General features: G+C 44.8%; 1 protein-coding gene and 1 long non-coding RNA gene across 10 annotated transcripts in view; both read right to left on the bottom strand.

Moving 5' to 3' along the window:
- Positions 1-20,294, bottom strand: part of LOC310836266 — a 221,257-nt gene that overhangs the window by 50,219 nt on the left and 150,744 nt on the right. The gene's annotated exons all lie outside the window — the stretch shown is intronic.
- The window catches only part of LOC310836258 (uncharacterized protein), a 38,568-nt gene continuing 33,283 nt past the window's right edge, over positions 15,010-20,294 (bottom strand). For 7 of the 9 annotated variants that reach the window (XR_014559965.1, XR_014559966.1, XR_014559969.1 and 4 more), the window contains exons 3-4: positions 19,099-19,434; positions 15,010-15,796 (exon numbers count right to left, since the gene is read on the bottom strand). Coding sequence is in view for 1 of the 9 variants with exons in the window: in XM_083721258.1 (XP_083577384.1) it covers positions 15,769-15,796; positions 19,099-19,434 (364 nt within the window). In the remaining 8 variants the exon portion in view is untranslated. The other 2 variants (XR_014559967.1, XR_014559968.1) reach the window with 2 other exon arrangements.

Here is a 20,294-nt window from a genome sequence, read left to right as displayed (position 1 = left end):
TTTTTTGTCCAGTGGTGCTAAGAGAAGATCTGATTAGCATTAACATCATCATGATGAATTTATTTACAAGAAAAGCAAACCTGACATTTCCCCTCCCTTCCTACTTTCTATTGACTAGTCCGCTTAGAAAGTCAGCCAAGATCTCCCCCAACATCATCCTTCATATACAGTATATAGTTAAAGATTTCATTTATTTATCAAATGGATATAGTGCTTGATCGTTAGAAAAACCTATAAGCAGTTTACACTGAAGAATAAAACATTAATATTATTGACGAATGACAGTTAAAAGAGGCATTAAAATCACTAGAAAGATAAAGTAAGCTAAAATGAGAGTTAAAACATTTCAATTTATACACATCTGGATGGGTTTGCTTAAACTGCTTGCTTTTACCACTGGACGCACCCACTACTGGATGTTTAATAAGTTTGGCAACATTTGATAAATTTTGCAACTGGTTTTGATATGCTTCAGTCCACCCTTGATCTTGGCTCCTGACCTGTGGTTTCATCCAGGATCTGGCCTCCTAGTTTGGACCTGACTTGGTCTTGGATCTGACTCCTGGGTTGCTGTGTCCTAGTCTAGTGCTGGATCCCGCAGAGAGGGAGGTCAGGCCTTGCAGGACCACGGAGAGCTCCAAGTAAGCAACTCACTCCCACAAAGGTTATGTCCCTGCTCTCAAACTTCCCAAGTGACTAACACCCCCCATTTCAAAGTGCTGGTTTTGACCTATAAGGCCTTATGTGGCTCAGAACCCCAATACGTCAAGGACTACCTCTCCCCATATGAGCTGAACCACATCTTGCAATCATCATCTGGGGACATTATTTGTGTGCCCCCTCCATGAGAGGTCTGGAGGGTGGTAACACAAGAAAAGTGGTGGCTTCCAGCTTGTGGAACACTCTCCATGGGAAGGCTCACATATCACCACCATTACATATCTTCAGGGACCAAGCAAAAACCTTTCTTTTTAATTATGCCTTTGGCCTTAATTAAAAGGCCATAGATAATTAATGGCCTTTCAGAGTGGGTGGGATATTTTAATGTAGGGGTTTTTTTTATAAAAAAATGTTGTTTTTAGTGTGTATATATGTGTTGGCTTTTTGCTTAAAATATTGTAAGTTGCTTTGAGTTGCTGCAGCAAAAAAGTGACTAATAACTTTAATAAATAATAATTACTCTAGAGTCTTAAAGCAGCAACCCTCTGACCTGAAGTTGGCCACTTCTTCATTCCCTGCCCTCCTGCCTGGTGCACGTCTCTGAACTGCTGAGGTCCTGAAGAAGGCATCTGGTTCATCAGAGGAAAGTGCCTATGCAGGTCCAGGCTTTGGCCCTAGAGATCCAGGGGGTGCTTCTGGTGGCTCATCTTCCTCATCTTCAGCTCTGGTTGTTTCCTGATCTTTGCCAGCAAGCTCAAAGCCCCGCACTTGGTCTCCCTCCTTAGCAGGGAAGTATGTAGCATCTGAGTTCCCATCTTGGCTGCTGCTGGACTCTGGGGTCATGTCATTGGGGTGGGTGGGGGAGAGACATGGTTCCTGATTTCCAGCGCTTGGCTCTCACCAATTGCTTGCCTACAGCCACTCCCTGACCACCTCTATGTCAGCTGTGATTCTTAGGAACATATGCAGCTGCCTTATACAGTGGTATCTCGAGTTACAAATGGCTCAGGTTACAAACGCTTCAAGTTACAAACTCTGCTAACCTGGAAGATTTACCTTGAGATGAGAACTTTGCCCCAGGATGAGAACGGAAATCATGTGCCGGCGGCGCAGCAGCAGCAAGAGGCCCCATTAGCGAAAGCACGCCTCTAGTTAAGAAGAAGAAAAAGAGGAGGAGGAGTTTGGATTTGATATCCCACTTTATCACGAAGGAGTCTCAAAGCGGCTAACGATCTTCTTTCCCTTCCTCCCCCACAACAATCACTCTGTTAGATGAGTGAGGTTGAGAGACTTCAGAGAAGTGTGACTGGCCCAAGGTCACCCAGCAGCTGCATGTGGAGGAGCAGGGAAGCGAACCCAGTTCACCAGATTACGAGTCTACCACTCTTAACCACTACACCACAGTTTCAGGTTAAGAGCAGACCTCCAGAACGAACCGTAGAGGTACCACGGTACTGAGTCAATTGCTCCATCTAGCTCAGCACTGTCCACACTGACTGATAGTGGTTCTTCTTTCCCAACCCTACCTATAGATGCTGGGGGTTGAACCTGGGGCCTTCTGCATGGAAGGCAGATGCCATATCACAGAGCTATGGTGCTGCCCCACAAAAAAATCCCTTATACTGAGTCAGATTATTGGTCCGTCCAACTCAGTAATATCTACAGGGATCAGCGGCAGCTCTCAAGGTGATGTCTCCCAGCCTTACCTGGAGATGCCAGGGATTGAACCCAGGATCTTCTGCATGCCAAATTCTTTTTTTAAAAAAAATATTTTTTATTAATTTTCCAACACAAATTAGAGACAAAACAACACACATACATAAACAAACAAAAACATATAAACATGTATAATTTCAAAAACTCTTTTTCCTAAACTTTATTTCTCGGACTTCCCCTTACCTCCCCTTTTCTGCATCCCTGTTTTAAATTTCTTCAGCAACTCTTCACACCCATTAATTAATCACTTATTTTCTTTTTACGCTTCTTCTCATACATAATCATTTACAGCTGTAATTCTATATTTTCCTTTCCTTTGACATTTTAGCACTCATCAATTTTACAACAATTTTTGAGATAAACTTTAAATTTCTTCCAGTCTTCTTCCACCGTCTCTTTTTCTTGGTCACGGATTCTGCCGGTCATCTCTGCCAGTCCCATATAATCAATCACCTTTGTCTGCCATTCTTCCAGTGTGGGTAGTTCTTGTGTCTTCCAATACTTTGCTAAAAGGATCCTTGCTGCTGTGGTAGCATACATAAAAAACGTCCTATCCTTCTTTAACACCAATTGGCCGACCATGCCCAAGAGAAATGCCTCTGGTTTCTTATACTTCTGCATGCCAAATTCTACCTCTGAGCTATAATCCTTCAACCACCCATTCTGCTACTCTTAATAAGCATCACATCTCAAATACCCCCATACTGTTTTGGAGGTTGGGATTCACAATCCCATTCTGGCAAATTCAGATTGTTTAATTATTGTTTTGGGTTCTTACACATCAAACCCACTTCCCTCAAAGACTGGACCTTTTGTGGTAAGTGAAATGCAGGAGAACGTGTGGGACTACACTTACCTTGATGTAACATCACCTGATCTTCTCACAACAAATCAGAGTGGACATTCATTATTTAATGTCATCTAATGGGGGATAAAGGGACGCGGGTGGTGCTGTGGGTTAAACCACAGAGCCTAGGACTTGCCGATCGGAAGGTCGGCGGTTCGAATCCCCACGGCGGGGTGAGCTCCTGTTGCTCAGTCCCTGCTCCTGCCAACCTAGCAGTTCGAAAGCACGTCAGAGTGGAAGTAGATAAATAGGTACCACTCCAGCAGGAAGGTAAACGGCGTTTCTGTGCGCTGCTCTGGTTCGCCAGAAGTGGCTAAGTCATGCTGGCCACATGACCCAGAAGCTGTCTGAGGACAAACGCCGGCTCCCTCGGCCTATAGAGCGAGATGAGTGCCGCAACCCCAGAGTTGGTCATGACTGGACCTAATGGTCAGGGGTCCCCCCCCAAATGGGAGATAAGGCTATCAATGACTACTAATCCTGATGGCTGTGTTATATCTCCAGCGTTGGATGCAGCAATATTTCTGAACTCCAGTTGCTGGAAACCACAGGATGGGAGAGCGCTCTTGTGCTCAGTTTCTGCTTGAAGTTTTCCCATTAGGGCACCTGGTTGACAACTGTGAGAACAGGATGCTGGACTAGGTGGCCCACTGGCCTGATCCTGCAAGACTTTTCTTATAGTCTCCCTGCAACCAAATCAGAATGAATGCTCACTAAACAGGTCATTTGGAGGAGCCCTCAGAAGAGGTTGCCCATTACATCTCTGCACGAGTCAGATTGGGAGGCATCCCCAGAACAGTGGCATGCCAAGATGCAGGAGAGGGAATCTCGTTCTTACTCTTTTGCCCGCTAAATTTGAAATTATTTCTGGATGCATCCCCCCCCCCAATTTTTATGTTAGTGGGGGGCCTGCTTCAGCCACTGGGTTTGGGAACGTCTGAGCTAAAGTGTACAGAAGGGGGAAGCAGCACCAGGGAAGGGGAGATTAGCAGAGGAGGGTCAAGTGCTTTCCTTGAACTTTGTCCTTTTCCCAGGCAAAAGAAAATATTGTTTCACCCTTTGAATAATAAGAGGGGAGAAGTCAAGACCAATGTTAATCCAAGCCCCCAAGGAAAACAAACAGCTGTGTGAAGGAGAGGGAACAAAAACTGGTCTCTTAATAGCTGCATTTTCTGTAAGCTGGGTCAAATGATTGGAGAAAAGGGAGATTTCACTGGGCTTAGTGGGGGAAGGGGGTGTAAAGGGTTCAGTTCCAGTAGCAGTGGATGGACCAGTCAATTCTGGCGCTCTCGACTTCTAATTTTTCCAACAAGTTCTCTGCATTTCTGTAGCAAATTACGATGATGCTCATCGCCATTAATTTAAAATCCTCGTGAAAATTTGTCAGTATTTTAGCACAAATTGCTTTGTGTAAACATTTTGCTTAAAATGCCCATTTCCTCCCCAAAGCCATTTCCCTGAATATGATGCATTTATGTATGCTATTTTTACTCACATGTGTATTTGTTAATCCACACTTTACCCAAGTATGTGCATTTTTGTACCTGTTACTTGGCTGGAGAATTGAATTCCAAAATTCGTAGAATCACAGAATCATAAAGCTGGAATGGATCCCGAAGATCATTTAGTCTAACCCCCTGCAATGCAGGAATATGCAATCTTATTCAGTCCCTTACAAGGATTGAACCTGTGGCCAACGTATGATTTGGAAGGACGACTTGCATTTCAGTTTGTGTATTGTTTCGGAAAATGTGGATCTGGTAGCGTTACCTTCCAATGTGAACTTTGGTGACATTGACACCATGCATTTAATGCTTGTTGATACCATTTTGGGATGGGAAGTTGTTAGGAGACCCCTTACTGTGCTCACAGAGCTACAATTCCCAAAGTGGTTTAACAGTTAATTCCTCTTCATAGGGAACTCTGGGAATTGTAGCTCTGTGATCAGAATAGGGACCTACTGACAACTCTGAGCACCCTTAAATAAATCTGGGCCCCAAAATTCTTTGGGTGAAGCCATGAGTGTTTAAAGCAGTGTCCTATTGCTTTAAATGCATAGCATGAATATGGCCTAAGTTTGCACTGGACAAGCAAAGAGCTCTTTGGCTGCTCCTCTTCCCCTAGATCCAGGATGTGGCTGTGGAACCCATGGTTGTCCATATGTTCTTGAATGGCAATTCCCATCAGCCCCAGACAGCATGACCAATGATCAGGGAGGATGGGGACCGTCATCTATTAACATTTGTGGAGTCGTGGGTTGCTCAGCCTCTTCCCTCCGTTAGATGGTGGTTACTTCGACTTGCTTCACAATGCAAAGTGTTTCCCCTCCCCAAATGTCTTTGCTGCTTCTAGTAGTCCTCCTGTCCATTCAACTGAATGGGGCCCTGGACATCTGCCTTGAAAGTCCTGCCTTTCAATACTTGTTCTATGCAGAATAGGGCCCCGTGAAAATTATTTGACCACCCAAAGGAGTTAAGAGGAAAGCATGAAGTTCAGGGGAAGAGCCTGGATAAATAATTGTGAATGGGAAGGCATCCTAAAGCTGCCCTTGGTGCATAGGCAACATGGTCTGGAAATGATGGAAAACGTCAGTTCATCTTTAGCACAAACATACCCCTCGCCTCCCAACAATTAAGCAAATGATTAAGAATTGCTGCTTCCACTCTGCCTCCAATAATTCCCATCCTGGGTAAACGTAAGTCCCTGCCTTAATGGGGTGCTGAGATTGTACAAATATGAATAATTTAAAAAACAGAACAAGAAAATGGGGCAAAGGAGAAAGCCATTAAGGAGAATATTTGAAAGTGAGTAAATCACCAGCAATTCACAAGTCCTATTCCCAGGTTGACTTCTAGTTGAGGAAGGTGTGTGTGCATGTGTGTGTGTGTGTGTGTGTGTGTGTGTGTGTCCCTCTGGGGAGCGATAAACGACACAAGGTCTGCCTTTAAAATAAATAAATAAATGTGATCTTAAGTGGCAGGGATTCATTTGGTCCCCAAGGAAGGAATCTTTGTGGCTGTTTACAGTATTTCTTTAAGCAATAGCAATGAACATGGCTTTTAATAGCAGGAGTTCACTCCTGGAAGACAGGATGGGATTACTCTGGTTGAGGAGGAGTGGAATATAGGGGGGGCAGGGTTCTGGTTGGCTGCAGTACAGTGGTACCTCGGCTTACATATGCTTCAGGTTACAGACGCTTCAGGTTACAGACTCCGCTAACCCAGAAATAGTACCTCGGGTTAAGAACTTTGCTTCAGGATGAGAACAGAAATCGTGCGGAGGCCCCATTAGCTAAAGTGGTGCTTCAGGTTAAGAACAGTTTCAGGGTAAGAACAGACCTCCGGAACGAATTAAGTACTTAACCCAAGGTATCACTGTAATTTCATGCTCATTACCAGCTTGCAGAGTTGCTTGATAAATTGTGGGTGGGGTTGGGGTAATGTGACTCGGTATGTTTAAAGCAAATACAATGCACATTTAAAGCATGTTACTTCCAACAAGGAATCCTGGGAGCTGTAGTTTGTTAAGAATTCTGGGAATTGCACCTCTTTTAGGGAAAACAAGAATCAGTCCCAACACCAGGAGGAAGGTCAGCACAGGTTAAAGGGCAGTCTAGGAGGTTCTTCTCCCATGTAGACCCACCAGCCCCCCAGGGCAAGCAGAGTTGCAACCCAGCACTTCCAGCAGAGGATGGCGACAGAATGAAAGTTAGTTGGTTCTGCCTGTCACTGGATCGAGCCCCACGTACTGTTGGGGCTCCCTGCATTCCACTCCCCCAATCTCAGTGGGCACCAGCCAAGGCTGCTACAATAAAGCAGTTGACCTCAGTTTAGATCAGTGGTTTCCAACCTTTTTTTGGCCATGCCCCACCTAAGCATCTCTAAACCCCCCACCCCCCGTGACATAAAATTATTATTCTTACCTACAGGACCGTCTCTCCTGGTATGTCTCACAGAGGACATTACGGTCTTCAAACAAAAACATCTTGGAGGTCTTGGGCCACAGGGAGGTTAGGCTGGCCTCAACCAGAGCCAGGGCTTTTTCGGCTGTGGCCCCTATCTGGTGGAATGCTCTGTTACAAGAAACTAGGGCCCAGCGGGACTAGACAGCTTTCCGCAGGGCATGCAAGACAGAGCTGTTCCACCAGGCCTTTGGCCAAGGCAGTCTGGCCCCCTCCTTTGGTAATCCACACAGAACTCTAGCCCAATGGTTGCCATTAATTTGATTTTGAATTGATTTTATAATGAATTGATTTTAGAATGCTGTGTTATTTTTATTGTTGTTAGCTGCTCTGAGCCTGGCTTCAACTGGGGAGGGCAGAATATAAATAAATTATTATTATTATTATTATTCAAAAAGGGAACTCTTACTCACATGGAGGAAGCCTAAAAGGCCGTTCACTCTTAATAACTCATTCTCAAATCCCCCCCTTAAAAATCAAATTACCCCACACATTCCTCTTTATCTTCCAAGCATTCCTGGAGTTCAAGGACACAACCCAGCCAGGCAAAAACACTCTAGGAGGATGCAAAGCAAGACCACGAGGAGTGTGGCTGAAAAGACTCTCAAGGGCCAGCCAGCATTCAGCCCCTGCACCTGAGATTCCTCTCCCCTGCTCTGTTTTTAAAGAGCAGCTACAGATTGTCTCTGCTTTCAGGTGGGATTTAGTAACATGCCAGAGAAATCCAAGTTGCACAGTTATAGTTGATTGGGAGGTCCTGTACAACAGACCTGTGTCCCCCAAAGATTGCCCCCCTCCTTTTGCAATAAGTGACAGGCAAATAAATCGGAAAGCTGAATGATAAGACTTGATTTGACTCAATGTTATCTAACCTCCATGCAAAGAAATCAGAATGAATGCCCAGTGAATCGCTTGCCTGGAAGTGACAAAAGATTCCAAAACATTCCTTTCTTCTTCATTTTTAATATACGGTGCTCTGACCTGAGAACACAAACAGCCCAAGAACTTGGGGGGACAATGCTTGATTACAAAGAAAAATAGGGGTGCTTCTCAGGATTGTGGGAAAGAAGATGAGACTGAGGGGAAACAAGACAGGACTCTTCAAAAAACTGATGGGCTGTCACATCAAAGAGGGAAAATGCATGCTCTCTGCTGGCCCAGGAGGCAGGACTAGAAAGAATGAGCTTAAGTTACAGATGTGGGGATCTGTCAGTTTTGGGTTCTCTCGGTTTCTCATTTTTCCACTCTTCAGGCTTCCACATTTCCACATCAGTTTGCAATTTTTAAAAGAAAAAGTCCTCATGAAAACTCATCACCATTTTAATGCTAATCAGGGGGGCCAACTTGAATAAAATATGTGGGGCTGGTATGCCCTGCCCATGGGCATAGCCAAGGGGGCAGGGGGGGCCACTGCAGCCCCAGATCAAGTAAAACAATTCAGCTAACTGATCAATCACATTGGTTCTGCCCCCCATAACAAATGTCTTGCCCCCTCTAACAAAATCCTGCCCCTAAAAAATAATAATCCTGGCTGCAACGATTGCACTGCCCACATAATTGATCACAAGACACAGCACATGCACACCATTTGAATGGCAATGCCCATCAACTTTTTTGGAGGGACTGGCCCCCTCAAATATTTTATGGGGGGGCAAAGGGACCTCAGCCCCGAGTTGGTTCCTATGATGCTAATTTATCCTAATTTGCACACAATCTTCCTTTTAAAAATACACATTTCTGCAGAGTAATTTTCTGCTAGAAGAATGCTATTGGGTCTGTTATTTTCACTAATATACAGTGGTACCTCAGGTTAAGAACTTAATTTGTTCCAGAGGTCCATTCTTAACCTGAAACTGTTCTTAACCTAAGGTAAAAGGTAAAGGTAAAGGGACCCCTCACCATTAGGTGCAGTCATGACCAACTCTAGGATTGCGGTGCTCATCTCGCTTTATTGGCCAAGAGAGCTAGTGTACAGTTTCCGGGTCATGTGGCCAGCATGACTAAGCCACTTCTGGTGAACCAGAGCAGTGCACGGAAACGCCGTTTACCTTCCCGCTGGAGCGGTACCTATTTATCTACCTGGACTTTGACGTGCTTTCGAACTGCTAGGTTGGCAGGAGCAGGGACCGAGCAACGAGAGCACACCCCATCACGGGGATTCAAACCGCCGACCTTCTGATCAGCAAGCCCTAGGCTCTGTGGTTTAGCCCACAGCGCCAACCGCGTACCACTTTAGCTAATGGGGCCTCCTGCTGCCTCCACGCTGCCACCACGCAATTTCTGATCTCATCCTGAAGCAAAGTTCTTAACCCAAGGCACTATTACTGGGTTAGCGGAGTCTGTAACCTGAAGCGTCTGTAACCTGAGGTACCACTGTATGCCTTTCTCTGTACATTTTACCCTAGTCAGTGCATTCTGTTACAAATTACTTGACTATAGTACTATGTTCAGAGAAGTGTGAACTCTGGAGGACAGCAGTGTTTCATTTTCTTGCATTTTCTGGGAATGTGTGGATCAGGTAGGTGAGTTTCTGCTGTTTTGAAAGTGATGGGGAAATGCATTGGAAAGTGTGAGTTGACAAATGACGAATGGTAAGACAAGCAAATCCAGATGAATGCAGGATGGATATGTGTTATCATTTGCCCTTCCTATTGTCCTCCTCTGTGGCTAGTAGTGCCTTTGATCAAGTTTGGGCAGTTTGCCTGCTACGTCCATTCCTGGACAGGAATAACCTGACCACTGCAGTCCATGAGTTGGTAACCTTGAGGCTGGATTACTGCAAGGGGCTCTATGTGGGGCTGCCCTTGGGCCTGGTGTGGAAGCTCCAGCTGGTGCAGAAGGCAGCAGCCAGACTGCTGGAGGGGGCATCTGGCCGAGAACATGGGACACCATCATGAAAACAGCTGCCCTGGCTGCCCATCGACTCCTGAGCCAGGTTCAAGGGTCTGTTAATTTACAATGCCCTGAACCCCAGGGGCCACCCAAACCCTTATGTCTCTGCTCAGTTGCTGAAGGACTGCTGTTGTCCACTGAGCTGGTGGGGCTTATTTGACATCAACACAAAACAGTCTTTAATGTCATCAGCTGAGTCCCTGTGGAGGGCTCTGCCAACAGAAATTCAGCAGGTGCCTTCTGTGTCAACTTTTTAACACCTGCTAGAAACCTTTCTAGTCTGTCAGGCTAATGCAAGCAATGAAGAATACGTATTTCCTCAATAATTACCTGGTTTCTAATTTAAACTTGTTTAATGGTTTTTATTGCATGGTGTTCATGTACAACAGCTGTAAACCACACACACACACACACAGAGAGAGAGAGAGAGAGAGAGAGAGAGAGAGAGAGAGAGAGGTGAATTTGTGGCATAGAAATATTAGCATAAATAAATAAATAATCTAAAAACCCTGCAAATGAATCAGAATAAATGCTCAAAAAGGACAGGATATACTCTAACACCCCCATAAGCTTTGTGGAAAGAACCCTAGATGAAGGCTCCAGAAATAGTTCATCTAAATGGGCCCATAATCTCCCAGTGGATTGTGTTCCAATTGCCTTGTAGTTTCAGATCACAATTAAACAAATGCATTTAGTTATAATAAAAGTTTTTTTAAAAAAATCTTTTCATAAATGGCATTTGAAAAACCGCCCGTTTCAGCTGATGACTTACTTACACCATCACAGTTCCCGTCTTTCTCTGCTGAATTTTGATAGATTTAGTTCTAAGTCAAAAGGAAATTGAACCACTGACCGAAGTGTGAAGCAAGCCACATTTTACAAAACTGGTGGATTTATTTCACATTTGCAGCTTTGTTTGTCATGGTCCTTCTGCACTAAAAATAAAAATAAATCCCCTGAAAATTCAACCTCAACTAGCAAAGTTGATCCTTAGGTTGGCAGTTATTTGAGGGGGAAATATATAGTATTCTTCCTGGTCTACCTGTTGGAAGCAGAGACTTGCTGGGGTGGGGAGGGGCAAGGGAGGCCCAGAAAAGCAAAATTCTGCATAAACCAGTGCCACTTTGGAGTGCTTTGAGAATGAGGGGTAGAATTCACCCCCAGGGCCACATTCCCTTCTGGACAACCTTACAGGGGCCACATGCCAGGGGCAATAGCGGGAGGAGCAATGAATATGCATTTAATCTTTGTGTTAGGATAGTTTCTACACATACTCACATATACCCTTCTTTGTCCTCCAGCCAGGCAAAAATGTTAAAGGAGGGGGCAAGGCCAGGCCAATGAGAGCTGTGGCAGAAAGGAGGAGCTGCTAGGGCAAGGTTCCTCAACCTCGGAGTGTGACAAGCTTTCTAGGTTTTGGCAAAATGCTATCGAGGTTGCTTCTATCATTACTGGTCAATTATTGGACCTAAACCTTGCTCTTGCTCATCCGTTCAAAACCTTCACTTTATAGGTTAGAATATAACTACCACACTGTTTGCTGTGGTTTATTTAGAGATCTCTGACTGGAAAGCCCCAAAGGTCCATCTCTGACAGGATGGCAAGGGAGAGTTTAGGATCTGGCTTTTTCCAAGCATCTCATGCAATAGAGGCCAAACTAAGCAAGATCGTTTTGACAAGCTATGATCTGCATATATCAGTTAGGTAAATAGAAATGTCATTGATGTTAGACCTCCAGCCATTTACTTCTGGAGAGGCCAAGTCCTAGATTGTTGAAGACTTGGCGATGCATTCAACAATTAAGTTATTTTACAGTGTCCCTGCTCACTTTTCTTTATTATATGTGACTGGTGCATGCATGCAACACTCTACAGTTTTGTTGAGTTTTATCAATGTCATTTACTCTAAAACCAATAAATATTCTAAAAGAGAGAGATCTTTCTTCACCTATTCCAGCTCCTGATGGTAACCATTCAGCACCACCTTCAGACCTCCATAAAGCTACTGCAGGAGAGCACTATCAATGGCTCCTAGCCAGAATAGTTATGCTCTGCAGTGTTATTTTTCTAGAAGGAGAGGTGCCGGAACTCACCATGAACACCTCCTTGTTCTTTTATAATGGCAATGGTGCCTACCAGAGATGTGCCGGAACTGAGTTCTGGCAAGTTCTGGCTGAAAAACAGCTCTGTTGCTGAAACATACTCCAAGTCGAGTGTGAATTTCATGGTCTTTATTCAGCTCGTAGTAGCAATGAATGAAGCTTTTCCCAAAACATCTGCTATATATACATTATTTACACAATGTGCCCCGTGTGATTGGCTAATTCCAGGCTGCTCCTGTAGGCCAATCAGGTTGCGGATTCACTTCCTCCAGAAGCCTGATTGGCTGCTCCTGCAGGCCAATCAGGTCGCTGATTCATTCCCACCTGGAGCTGGATTGGGTGGCTCCTGTGGACCAATCATACTACTGCATTCTGGATCCTATTGTTCTAGGATTCAGTTCAGTACATAACAGGTGCTCTGCCTGCACAGTTGCTGGAATCCACAGGAGGGGTTTCCTTCTTGCAGGCATCTCATAACAACCTCCAGCTGACCACTGTGATAACAGTACAGTGGTACCTCAGCTTAAGCACTTAATTCATTCTGGAGGTCTGTTCTTAACCTGAGGTACCACTTTAGCTAATGGGGCCTCCCGCTGCCACCACCGCACAATTTCTGTTCTCATCCTGAAGCAAAGTTCTTAACCTGAGGTAATATTTCTGCGTTAGCGGAGTCTGTAACCTGAAGCGTATGTAACCCGAGGTACTACTGTATGTAGAAATAGATGGGCCATTGGCATGATTCAGCAAGCTCTCTTTATGTTCTTACTATACTTCAACGTCTCCAGGAAGATTTTGAAGGCCCACATAATTTTTTTACTGGCCTATCCAAAGAGGGACTCATGCTCTGTCTATGCTGCCATTGAGTTCCTTTGGGCTGGATGTCTCATGAACTGATGCCATTGATTTCCATGGGTCTACGTTGAGTATGCCTTAGTTGACTTATCACCCACTCTCAGCTGGCTTTTATTAATGTTTTGAGCTCTACGGGAGCTTTTGTATTTGATCTGATTATTATTGTTGGATTGCATTTTTATTTGATATCATTCAACAGGCCTGGAGTGAGTTTCACTCAGAAAGGGGACCTATAAATATTTTAAATAAATAAAAGAATAGCTCTCCCTCTCTCATAACTAAGCATTATCTCACTTTTGATGATAATTCAATAACTTTCATAACCTTTGCTATCTCCTGCCAATACTGGTATTGTAGGCCGCTTGGGGCTTAGACCTAGATTTTCCATATGTTGATTAAAGTGCCATTAAAGAAGTTTATATGTGTGTTAAAAATATATGTGAGTCTGTGTGTGTGTTCTGTTACTCGTCATGTTTTTAAAAAGTATATTACATCCAATCTGTCCCTTAAAATTTAGAGTTCTTAAGGAATGCATGTTGGGGGGGGCAGGGTGGTTACCCTGATTGTGTTTATTGACAGATGATCTTATTTAAGATGATATTTCTTTACCATGGGATTAAAATTGGAAAAGAGTTTGGCCTTTGATTGAAAAGCAGTGGGATAAAACAGCCTCTCCCTCCCTCCACAGCCCCCCAGTTGAATGGACTCCTATACCATTCTAAAATACACAAACAAATTCTATCTGCTTAGCTGCTTTGGGTCTTGACTGGCTTAAGACGACAGTTCGAGAGGTGAAAGCCTTGTAATTAATCCCTCATGCCAAACAATCCCCATCAGCGAAGCTCCCTTCGTTAATAGGTGTTTTTTTTAATGTTAAGCCACATTATAAACATTTTTAACAGTTCACATCTGTCTTTCATATAAGAATTGTAATTCATATTTAAGATTTTTTTCTCTCTCTCCTGAGGTGGTTGTATTTCAGAAAGACACATTCCACCTGGGAGATGGGCCAGATTTTTTTCTTCCAAACAGACGATGCTCAGTAAAATAATAATAATAATAAATTGTGTGCTGGGTACAAAAATAAGATCACCCCCACACCAAGAAATCCTGCCAGAAAGAGAGAAGTGGTAGAATCCAGAGTGGCAGAGTTCAGCAGTGACAGCATGGATTGTGCCACTTGAAATTGCAATGGGGGTGTCACAGTTTTGAAAGCACATATTCATATTCACACACATACAAAACTCCCTGCAATTAAATTTAAAAATTCTATAGTATCTGAGAGAATGGTTTTTGCACTAGCTTGCTATGCTAGTGTTTCTGCTTGTGAAACTGTGGAAAACTATCCTGGAGTACTGTGTCCAATTCTAAACACCACAGTTTAAGAAGCACATTGGCAAGTTACAATGTGTGCACAGGAAGGCAACCAAGATGATCCAGGGTCTGGAAACCAAGCCTTATGAGGAACAGTTGAAGGAGCTGGGTATATTTAGCCTGGAGAAAAGGAGACTGAGAGGAGACATGCTAGCTATCTTCAGCTATCTTAAAGAGGGCTGTGCCATGGAAGACGGAGCGTGCTTGTTTTCTCCTGCTCTGTAGCACCCAAATCAATAGCTTCAAGTTATAAAAAAGGAGATACTGACTAAATATCAGGAATAACATTCTGACTGTAAGAGCTGTTTGACAGTGGAACAGACTCCCTCCGAAAGTGGTGGACTCTCCTTCCTTAGAGGTTTTTAAGCAGAGGCTGGATGGCCATCTTGTCACAGGTGCTTTAGCTGAGAATTCCTGCTTTCCATGGGATTGGACTAGATAACCCTTGGGACCCCTTCTAACTCTAAAATTCTATGTTCTGTGACTCTATACTTGCTGAAAAACTGAGTGATTGATTGATTGATTGATTGATTATTAATTTGTTGACTTAGTTTATAAACCACATATTGTGAAACAGCTCAAAGAGATTTAACAGTAACAAAGATCAACAATGAAAACAATTTTTAATAAAAACAATGAAGACATGGGGAGCATTCCAAAAATAAAAATAAAAATGTGAACTGCACCTGTAATCTTAAACTCTACAGTTCTTTGTTTTTCTTTTTACTATTTCAGGAATTCACATTATTCAGCTCCATGCTTATGTGAGGCCTGGATGGAAAGTAATTCCCAGAATTCCCTGAGAATATCGGGGTCTCCTAGCAACTCTCAGCATCCTTAGCAAACTACAGCTCCCATAATTCTTTGGGAGAAGCCATGTCTGTTTACAGTGGTATCTTGGTGCTTTAAATGCATGGTTCCAATGTGTCCAATGTCATGGGGACGGTTTATAATGAACATAGCATTATCCCAAAGCCTTGGTATCATGAGGACTATCCATCAATCAGAGAGCAAAAGAAAATCATATGTCAACTGATGCTACAGGTGATGGGGCAAGTCTGAATTTTCAGGTTAGGGCATGCCAACATAACTTCATCCAGAGCAAAGGGAAGGTGTTAAAACAATTTAGTGTGGAGTGTAGCTAATTAGAGCAAAGAGGCTTCCATCAAGCTGATCTCATCCATCAAATGTCAAAAAAAGGCCGAAGGTGAAACCGTTTATCGTTCCTGATAACCTTTCAGTCCAAAGGAGGTGAGATGTCTCTTAAGCGGGGAACTTTCTGAAATGCTGACTTCTTAAAGACACAAGCTCATCCCCACCGGCCCAGTTCATAAATTAGGGTCCGACTGAGGGTGACAAGATTGGTCACGCTTCAGATGTGCCAGTGATGAACCTTGATGAGAGAGAGAGAGAGAGAGAGAGAGAGAGAGAGAGAGAAAATCAGTGGTGGGGGAAAGGGGTAGTGTTAGATTTAAAATCGTCCACAATCAAAGAAAATTATAAGGGAAGCCCAAATGTCAAAACAACCCGTATGAGGACATCTTCCTTCACAACTAAATGCTAACTGAGTACCGTGTGAAAACTAGGGTGGTGATAGTGGAATGAAGCAGCTGGAATCATACTGCAACATTTTGTTGCCGGTAAGGCTCACATATTATATATACACTGATATTATCTTAATTCTCTGTGTGCTAGTCCTTACATAACCAAAAAGCTCCACTCATGCAGAAGAGGGGAATAACACAGTGGTGTAGCATTGGGGGGGGGGCGGGGGGCCACTGCCCTGGCCACACAATTGGGGAAGGGGTGTCAACCAGGCACGCGCACACACCGCAGAGATCCCCATCATTCGCCCTGTGTGCCCCACCCAGTGCTCAAGCACCCACCGGTGACACCTGGGGCAAGGGCTGGACGAGCACACTCTGCCCCCACTTGGGGTGCATGCACATGCACCTCCCCTGGCAAACGGTGCCAGGCCCCTGGAATAACAGGAGGTTTGGAGGAAGTCCAAGTTTTACAGAACAAAGATTTTGCATGCTCCTAAAGAGGGAGAGATTTAAATAACCCCATGGGAACTGCATGGGCTCAACTGACACAAAATGCCAAGCAGCTGTTAGAGGGGAGAGAAAACGTGCTATGTACCTGTGCAATACATTTCAAGGACTCTTGCACCACTCTGTGAGTCGTGGCTTCCCAGGGTGCTGACCTCACAAAGCTATAATTTCCTTCACCATGAACAAGCTACAATTCCCAGGGTACTTTGTGACAGTTAAAGTGGCGAATGAGCCCTTTAAATGTATGCATGGGCGTAGCCAGGATTTTTGTTAGGGGGGCAAGGCCTTTTTTTTGGGGGGGGAACCTCTTAGCTATGTATCTTTATTATTTTTTAATGATTTAGGGGAAGCAGCTGCCTCTCCCTGCCACCTCCCCCCCAGGCTACACACATGAATGTATGGTGTGGATGTGAACCAAGCAGAGAAACATTCCCATCTGCACTGCACATTTAAAGCAGTATCATGTCAGTTTCAACAGTCAATGCATCCTGGGAGCTGCAAAATGTTCAGGGTGCTGAGAGTAGGGCCCTATTCGCTGTGGGTTAAACCACAGAGTCTAGGACTTGCTGATCAGAAGGTCGGCGGTTCGAATCCCCATGATGGGGTGAGCTCCCGTTGCTCGGTCCCTGCTCCTACCCACCTAGCAGTTCGAAAGCACGTCAAAGTGCAAGTAGATAAATAGGTACCTCTCCGGCGGGAAGGTAAACGGCGTTTCTGTGCACTGCTCTGGTTTGCCAGAAGTGGCTTAGTCATGCTGGCCACATGACCCAGAAGCTGTACGCCGGCTCCCTCGGCCAATAAAGCGAGATGAGTGCCACAACCCCAGAGTCGGCCACGACTGGACCTAATGGTCAGGGGTCCCTTTACCTTTACCTTTTATTCCCCTCATAGAGCTATGATTCTTCTGTTTAACTGTCAGTCCTTCTTCACAGAGAACTATAGGAATTGTTGCTTTGTGAGGAAAAGAAAGGTTGGCAACCCTTCGCAACAGGGAGCTTGCTGTAGCTGGAGTAATATAACTTCCACCAGCCTTTGCCAGCACAGTTAAAGGTGCACTCTTTTATCCTGGCTTTTGACAAAAGAGTTGCATATTTTAAGGACCCGCCTCATTTCTGTGGTTGCACGCTGTTTAAAACTGTTTTGAACATGGTGCTCTAATTGTTGTAACCTTCCCTTTGGAACTTAGGGTGAAGGGCCAGATAATAATAGTGATAACAATATCAGGCAGGGCAGTGCTTTTTCTGGGGGGGTGCAAGGGGACGCATACCCCTAAACATTTTGTGAATCTAAGTTTGGCCTCATTAAGGGGCAGTATTTGAATATGACTAGGAAAATGAGAGAACCCCTAAATATTTTTTTAGGGAAAAAAGCACTGAGGCAAGGGCATAGCCGGGGGGGGGGGGGAGGCAAGGGGCAGTTGCCCTCCTTGTAAAACAATAGAAATACTTAACTGACCAATTACATCGTTTCTGTCCCCCCAGCAAAAGTCCTACCCCACCCTAACCAAGTCGTCCGCCCCCCCCCCAACACTACTGTCTACTACACCCATGATATCAGAGACAATGAGACTGTGATCCAACACTATCTGGCGACAATCCCTGGTAGAGTAGAATATTATCCATTACCTGTCCTATTAAGAAGTATACCAAAAGGCAGGGCGCCGAGGGGCAGGGCTAACCACCTGGCAGCACCTGTGCGGTGCCCATACAGACTGTGCATGTCAAGTTAAGTCAAGTAACCTTTATTGGCATCACTTAAGAACATTCAGAATACATTCAGAATAGATAGGCCAGTGCGATCTCAAACTGCGCATGTGTGGCGACTGAACAGAGTGTGCATGTGCGGCGCCCGTACAAACAGCGCATGCGCAGCAGCCCATACGCACACTGTGCACGTACCCTCGGCAGCTCTACATCTGGGGGGGAGGCAGAATGTCATCTTGTCACCCCCATCAGGGTGGCACCCAGGGCGGACCGCCCCCTGCCCCCCTCCGTATGCCCCTGACAAAAGGTGGGAATAAACAGATGTCAACATTTTCATGTCTTGTGGGCTCTGGGGGCAGCGGGGTGGGGTGGGGGCAGAAATCTACGCTTTCCACTCTGATCTTCAGTAGAAGGCAAAATAGGGGTTAGGATTGTAGGGCAGCAGATGTTACTGAGGCAGAGAGTTCCACAGATGCCGACATCAACGGGGAGGGGGGCCGGAGATATCGAATGGGAAATGTAGGGAACAGACTAAGGTCACACGCACATCATATGTTTTGCGCACCTTAAACAATAATGGCTTCCCCCAAAGAATCCTGAGGACCGTAGCCTGTTAAGAGTGTTGCTCTCACAGACCTACAATTAAAGTGTTCTAAGACTGCTTTACATGTGGATGTGACATGGGGTTAGAGGAAAGAGGGGTAAAATGATGTCCCAGTAATCCCGTCTTAAAACAACAGCCAATAAATGAGAAGTATTTCTGGACCCAAACGTGCCGGACTGTGTGTGTACTTTGTGAGGAGAAGGGGTTCCACCGTGAAAGATCAGTCGCGCTTTTCCTTCCTCAAACCAGGATATTCCAGTAGCCCTGACACCAAGACTTCCCTCGCCTAGATAGCGCGAGAGAAAGGAAAAAAACAAACAAACTCAATTTTTACTTCAATGCGGTTGCGCTCCCGGTCCCACCCGTTCCAGGGGGCGCCTGAACAATCCATAGACACACGCGTCGTCGGAGATTCCCACTTTCTTGGAGGTGAAGGTGACAGCCCGTCAGGGAGAGGCAGCGTCGCCTGGCCTTTTCGGGGATCCGGAGGGCTTGGCGCGCGGTGCAAAGTAATGGAAGGGAGTGGAGAGAGAGTCCTCTGGGCGACCCTTGGGGACCGATTCTCGGCCTTGCTTCTTCTTCTCCTCGCCATCGGGGCGCCTGGTCCCTCGGGCCCGGCCACAGAGACGCCTCGCCAAAGCCTGGGATCGGGCAGGGTGGGGCGCCAGCTCTGTCGAGGGGAGAAGAAAAATCAGAGAAGGGAGAAGCTGAAATCCGATTTCACACCAATTTGGAAGAGCGACGTCAGCGCTTCTTTGAGTGATCCGAAGCCTCCGAGCGGACAATTTTTTTATTTTCATTTTTTAAAAAGAATTCCCCACGAGGTAGAAACTTCAAAGGGCGGAAGAGTAGATAGGAATCCGCAAGTAGCGCGCAACGGCCGATCGTTCTAGACGAGGCTGATTGCCAGTCGCGATAATGGTTATTAATAATATGATGATGAATGGCTTTTACGAAAAGGGATCTGATACCTGTATAAGGATAGATACAGTCGCAGAATGTCAAATGACCTTGGATAGCCTAGCCTCGATGGCATCCATCGTGGTTGTTTAATGTTATTGTTCTTCAAAATAAGTGCATAGTTAGAATAATTGTCCTTTAGAATAACCGAAAAAAGGAACTGGAGGGGGGCGCCCATCGTCAACCTTGCACCAACTTAGAAAACCCTCAATAACTTTCATGCTATTCTTTTTTTATTATTTATGAATTGGGCAACTAGACTCGAGAATCCTGGGTTTATTTTATTTTATTTTCACTTTGACTTCTCCCTCTCCTCATTTCCTTCAAATACTTGCAAATTGACAGAAACGCTGATGTACAGAACGATCGACCTAATCTCGCCAAATGTTTAAATCTTGTGGTGACCAACGAAAGAGGTTTGAGACGCCTGCTAGAATTCTTAGAGGGGAAATGCTGTTATTAAAAATAAACAACGACAACAATAGTAACATGGTTAACTATTAACTAATAATAGTTAATAATATTAACAATGTTAATAATAGTATTACTAAGAATTCATGAACACATTGA

This window comes from Podarcis gaigeae, assembly GCF_964106915.1.
Source record: "Podarcis gaigeae genome assembly, chromosome: Z".
In the NCBI taxonomy this organism is placed as follows: domain Eukaryota; kingdom Metazoa; phylum Chordata; class Lepidosauria; order Squamata; family Lacertidae; genus Podarcis; species Podarcis gaigeae.
Note: the sequence above shows the minus strand (reverse complement) of the source record. Positions and strands in the feature narration are given on the sequence as shown.